At 35.2% G+C, this 6,782-nt stretch overlaps 1 protein-coding gene across 1 annotated transcript in view; it reads right to left on the bottom strand.

Annotated features, from left to right (window-relative positions):
- Nucleotides 1-358, bottom strand: part of LOC104758294 (tubulin beta-1 chain-like) — a gene marked incomplete at its 3' end in the record, with an annotated part of 3,364 nt that extends 3,006 nt beyond the window's left edge. The window contains 2 exon segments of the mRNA XM_010481130.2: nt 5-241; nt 319-358. Of these exon segments, the coding sequence (XP_010479432.2) occupies nt 5-241; nt 319-358 (277 nt within the window).

The following is a 6,782-nucleotide window of genomic DNA, read 5'->3' as shown; positions in this document are numbered from 1 at the left end:
GCACCTTGAAGACAATCGCTGTTCTCAGCCTCCTTCCTGACAACATCGAGAACGGAATCAATCAACTCAGCACCTTCGGTATAATGACCTTTGGCCCAGTTGTTACCAGCACCGGACTGGCCAAAGACGAAGTTATCAGGACGAAAAATCTGACCAAAGGGACCAGATCTGAGGGAATCCATGGTACCAGGCTCCAGATCCATAAGAACAGCGCGAGGAACGTATTTCCCATCGAGCAAGACTTAGATCTGCAGAGAAAACGTCATTTTCTTATGGAATCTTTGTGGGCGTGACGAAATTAGGGTTTCTGGTAGTAACTATGCTCTTGCGCTTGGCCATGAGCAGCAATGATAGCCATGAGGGAGGAAGAAAAACTGAGAGAGCAAGGGAGATTGGAAGAGACAGAGTGGAGAAGAATATCGGAAACGGCGAGGGAAGAGGAGGATATAGTTTCTTTTTTCTTTAGTCACCAAACTATTCTAAGATTGGTAACAAATGTCGAATTGTTCTTCAAGATTTCTTTCCATTCACTCTTGATACTCAACTCCAACAAGAATATGGTTTCTTTTGTTTGGATGCCATGATTTAGTCGAAGAAGATGAAGCAAAGTTGAAGAAGATGAAATGATGAATCAATCTCATGTTTTTTTCAATTAAATTTAATTTATAAATGACATAAAACGTAATAAAACACACAGCTCAGATATAGAAGTAATTTGCAAACTTTTATGTGTTATTCTAGTAAATCGAAAATCTCAACGTGTTAGTCTAGTAATAAACCTACTTTTATGTAATATTCTAGGTAATTTCTCTTTAAATAATTAGAAAATTATGAAAAGAGAGATTAACATAGATATTATAAACTGTGAAGAGCGAAATAATTTTACATAATTGAAATTGTGAACACATAGATATTATACATAATGATTATTTGGGCAATTGCATTTTAGTACCTTTATTTGCATTTAAATGAGCTCGTAGACTCCATATTCGTTTTTCGAGAAACATAACCACTAAGGATGCTGAAATTACAGTTGACCCCATTACGACCAAACAAAAAACAGAAGTCGAAATGACAGATTTAACCCGATGAAGTCTGCAATAGATATCTTTAAAGTTGATTTCAAATTAACGTCAAAGGGGAGACTTCAAAGTAAGTCTACTCCTTAATTATAAGTAAAATTTTAATTTTAAAAATTATAAAAAATAATTTAGTTAACCGTTTGACCAAATAATAACCACATATACTTCCTGCATTGTAATAAAATAAATTTACATATAAACTAGTCAAATTAAGGGAGGTAAGACTGATTAGGTTAAAATTATTTGATTTAGGGTTTGCTTAAGTAGACTTCTCTATAGACTACTCGTGGTTGACTTCAAAGTAAGTCTACTCCTTAATTATAGGTAAAATTTTAATTTTAAAAATTATAAAAAATAATTTGGTTAATCGTTTGACCAAATAATAACCACATAGACTTCCTGCATTGTAATAAAATAAATTTACATATAAACTAGTCAAATTAAGGGAGGTAAGGCTGATTAGGTTAAAATTATTTGATTTAGGGTTTGCTTAAGTAGACTCGTGGTTGACTTCAAAGTAAGTCTACTCCTTAATTATAGGTAAAATTTTCATTTTAAAAATTATAAAAAATAATTTGGTTAATCGTTTGACCAAATAATAACCACATAGACTTCCTGCATTGTAATAAAATAAATTTACATATAAACTAGTCAAATTAAGGGAGGTAAGGCTGATTAGGTTAAAATTATTTGATTTAGGGTTTGCTTAAGTAGACTCGTGGTTGACTTCAAAGTAAGTCTACTCCTTAATTATAGGTAAAATTTTCATTTTAAAAATTATAAAAAATAATTTGGTTAACCGTTTGACCAAATAATAACCACATAGACTTCCTGCATTGTAATAAAATAAATTTACATATAAACTAGTCAAATTAAGGGAGGTAAGGCTGATTAGGTTAAAATTATTTGATTTAGGGTTTGCTTAAGTAGACTCGTGGTTGACTTCAAAGTAAGTCTACTCCTTAATTATAGGTAAAATTTTCATTTTAAAAATTATAAAAAATAATTTGGTTAACCGTTTGACCAAATAATAACCACATATACTTCCTGCATTGTAATAAAATAAATTTACATATAAACTAGTCAAATTAAGGGAAGTAAGACTGATTAGGTTATAATTATTTGATTTAGGGTTTGCTTAAGTAGACTTCTATGTAGACTATTCGTGGTTGACTTTCTTATGTCATCAACTAGTAATATTATATTATTTTAAGCTCACTGACAATTTAACCAAACCGATAGCTGAACCGAACCGAATGCGTACCAATTCTCTTATTTTAACCTAACCGGATTCGGTAACCATATAAATACTTCTTTCTGTAGGTGAACCCTAGTTTGTATGTGCTTTCTCTCTCTCCACAATTTCTCTCTCTCCACAATTTCTCTCTCTAAAATTTCAATATTGTTGCTCTCTAAAATTCAGATTCTATCCTCATCATTTATCGTCTTCGAAACTGAAGGACATCTCAGATAAGTATTCTCATCATAGGAAGTCGGCTATTTGCTTTTGTAACGCTTTAGCTAATTTTGTTCAAAAATATATATGTTCTCATAGTTTTTTGTTCATTTTACACATAGATATGGGGTTATACAGCTACACTCAGCCATCTTCTAGTTCTTTGCAAGTATGGAGTGAAAGTCCACCCGAAGTAAACTTTACTGGCCTGACAGCTGGAATTCCTGACAGATGTTTCTGCGGAAGGGAAACCGTTATGAAATGTTCCACCACAGCCGACAATCCTGGAATGATTTTCTTTGGATGCAATAACCATGAGGTTGTTAGATTGTATGATGGTTTATTCGTTTGGTATAATTATTATTTGCGTATAGATAATATTCTTATGGTATATTTACTTCTATGATACGGTATAGGATGGAGAGGACCATATTATGAAATGGTGGGATGAGGCTATTATGCAAGAATTCAAGCAATGAGAGGTGGAATTGCTGACCAAAGGGATTCTATTACAGCCATCCAGGAAAATGATGAAATGCTATGGGTTCAGCAGGAGCTAGAGAAGGTGAAAGATCAGATGAAGGAATTACGTCTGTCAATTCGTCGTGTACGCGGGGTGGTCGAGAATGTCTTAATCGCCGGTATAATCTTAATTGTTGTATTAATCTCTTTTGCTTCGTAGATCTTTCAAGTAAAATCTGTGAACCTCTCTTTATCGTGGCCGTTTGTTTGAATGGCGTATTTATGTCTGTAATCTGTTAAACTTGCTTCAGTTTCTTTAATATTTGGACGATATCGTTGACTTCATTTTTTGACCTACTTAGTAGACTTCTCTATTAAGAAATCAGTCGACGAATGATACTCGTCAATGATTTACGACGCGACGGTTTGCGTTATTAATTATGTAACTGTTCATTGTAACCGTTTCATCTCGTATATATAAACCAGCCCGGGGCCTTTTGATTATTTTAAAACTGCAACCAAAAAAGTTATCAGTAAATCATTTATTCTCTCTTTTAAAAAAATAGTACATAGTTCATCTTGAAAGTCTTGAATGACAGAGAATTGGTGATTGAAAGTCTTGTATCGGTCAATATAAATCATCTAGGCTTAATTGGAGACTGATCACGGTTGGGTAATTGAAAATTTCTCTATATCACTACAATTCATCATATCATTCACGTTTGTTTCATTCTTAAAAATATTCTATATCATATTACTTTATACTTGATAGTTTTGCAGTTTAAAGTACGTTTTAATTTCCCCAGAAAGAAGTCTACTTGATAAGTCTTCAGCATAGTAGTACAAAAATTAATTTGATTTGATGGATTTACTCCTTAAAGTACGTTTTAGTTTCCCGAGAAAGAAGTCTACTTGATAAGTCTTCAGCATATTAGTACAAAAATTAATTTGATTTGATGGATTTACTCCTTAAATTACGTTTTAGTTTCCCAGAAAAAAGTCTACTTGATAATTCTTCAGCATAATAGTACAAAAATTAATTTGATTTGATGGATTTGCAGTTTAAAATACGTTTTAGTTTCCCCAGAAAGAAGTCAACTTGATAAGTCTTCAGCATATTAGTACAAAATTTAATTTGATTTGATGGATTTGCAGTTCAAAGTACGTTTTAGTTTCCCCAGAAAGAAGTCTACTTGATATGTCTTCAGCATAATAGTACAAAAATTAATTTGATTTGATGGATTTGCAGACGGTTCAGTTTCCCGTGGTGAAGTCTGCGAAAAAAGTCGTCGACATAATCATTACAAGGTATAAATTGATTTGATGTTAGTTGGCGGCAATATTTATATTTTTTAATTTACCGATACGCGGAATCCGGTTTTAATTGGTTTCTTTACACTTTCTTTATAGTTTTCCGGTTCTGTTTCTAATTAAACGGTTTTGGTTTTATAAAACCGGGATTATTTTAATTATTTTAAATTTTATGACTTGAAAACGGAGATAACAATGATAGTTATCTCTAATTCTTCCTCATAAGGAAACTCTTCGCTTCCGCTTTTCTCCGCCGTTAATCTCCGCCGATTTCGACGATCTCTGCCGATTTCGACGAACTCCGCCGCTTATCTTCGCTATTGTTCTCTTCGATCAAACTGAAGGTTTAACTTCTTCCGCAATTCGATAGTAGCCTTCTCTTCTTGGATTAGTCTTCCGCTTTCTCAATATATTTTTTTAAAAATTATTGCAGAATAGATGAGAGACAACCAGAATTTCCTCGGAGGTTTTACACGAAAGGTGATGAGCCTCTTCCTCAAAAAAGCATCGGCTATTACAGCAACGATACGAAGCTGTTTGATGAACTCTACAAAGCTCTCGAGCCGGATGAATGGGACGAGATTTATCAATCTCGACTAGGTGTCTTGTTACAGTTCAACCGTCTCCAATTTGAATGGGCTTCCAGGCTGGTTCACCATATGCTCACCTTCCAGATAGTCTGCAACAAAAATTACGAGATTTGGAGTCTTGTTAACTCTAACCCTCTACGATTTTCTTTGAATGAGTTTGAGGCCATCACTCGACTTAACTGTGAAGATGTCGAGTCGTTGGAGCAGCCAGAGGTTGAGGTTACAGACGAGATGGAAGAGTTTTGGGAGAAGTTTGGAGTCACTTTAGACAGCGGTCCGAGTATTGAGCAACTGATCGCAGCATGTAAGAACTCAAACGATTGGGATAGAATAGAGCGTGTTAGGTTGGGTTATTTAGCCATCTACGCTGGGTTTATAGAAGCTAGGAAACCATCAACACCCACTCGTCAAATATGGCTAGGCTAGTCATGGATTTAGATGCATTTCTTGATTATCCATGGGGAAGAGTTGCTTTCAAGAACCTGATTCAGTCTATTAAGGAGAAGGACTTAAACAAGCAGAGTTACACCTTAGACGGATTTGTCAAACCTGTACAGATATGGGTGTACGAAGCTATGCCTGATTTTGCTAAATTAATTGGGGAACCGTTCCCAGGTAATCCAATTCCACCGTTGCTTGTTTACCGCGGTTCTCGCGGAAGAAAACATGTCAAAGAGCATATTCTAAAATAGGTACGCATCCACGTGGTTTGTCTATAGTTTATCTACGATATTAGATGAGTCGGTAACCCTATTGTGTTAGATTTGAACTTGCTTTTGATTTTTGTTTTATATAAATTGTAGAAAAACTTCAGAAACTACAAAACCATTGGTGGCATGATTAGTCCTGTTTGGCAAGACGATGAATCAGATGAGAGGATTGAAAACATTTTGAGAGCATTCAATGGGGATTTTGGTCCATGGAAGTGGGGGAGAGGTTTGTGGGAGACGGTTGGTATTTATCAATCCAACAATGCGAAGGTTAAGATTGAAGAAAAGGGATCGAGTAAGAGAGCCGGTGAATTTGATGAACCAAGTGGGAAGAGGCACTGTCCATGTCCTTCGATTGACATGGGTGTCAACATTTTGGAGGAGTTTAAAGATGAGCTCGGCATGTGGGGAGGAGCTCTGCTCGATCAGATGAGAGAAGGTTTCAATAGTTGCGATTTGCGGTTTGACATGTTGACTGAGAAGATTGAGAGCTTGGCTTCGGATCTTGACAAAATGAAGGGAGACGTAACTGGTACAAAACAGGCTGATCCTTTAACAAAGGAAAAGAAGGACTCTCAGGCAGCTACTGGTACGGAAGAGGATGCATCAAAGGAACAGAAGGAGGATGAGGCAGCCACTGGTACGAAAGAGGCCGTATCAAAGGAGAAGAACGACTATAAGTCGGATATGGTTAGTTCTGAATGATGTAGTAACTTTCAGTATCAATTATTATCAATCCACAATTTGCACCAATCAACACACCAAGAATACACAAAATGCTTAATCTATTCTTAATCAAGTAAAAGTTCCTTATGTCACTACTTAACTAATCAAAATGATTGAAAGAAATGAAACAAGACAATGCAAACTCAAGGCAAACAAACTCAAATAGCAAAAATACTGAAAATCAAGAATTAACAAGAGAACCTTGGGCAAGGTAATTGACTTGGGAGATAGCTAATCAATCCTAGATGTCTAAGTAACAATCAAGAACAATCCTATGGCTAGAACACTAATGCAAATCAATTCATTTCCATGATAGAGATCCTATGCTAGTCAAATGATAATCAACAATTTCCAAAGGTAATCACAAGACAAGCATGCATTAAGAACAAGTTCAAATACCACTAAGCACCCTAATCATCAATTTCCATTGGCTAGGAATGCAAAG

Source organism: Camelina sativa, chromosome 17, assembly GCF_000633955.1.
Source record: "Camelina sativa cultivar DH55 chromosome 17, Cs, whole genome shotgun sequence".
NCBI lineage: Eukaryota > Viridiplantae > Streptophyta > Magnoliopsida > Brassicales > Brassicaceae > Camelina > Camelina sativa.
This window is presented reverse-complemented; position numbering and strand designations above follow the sequence as displayed.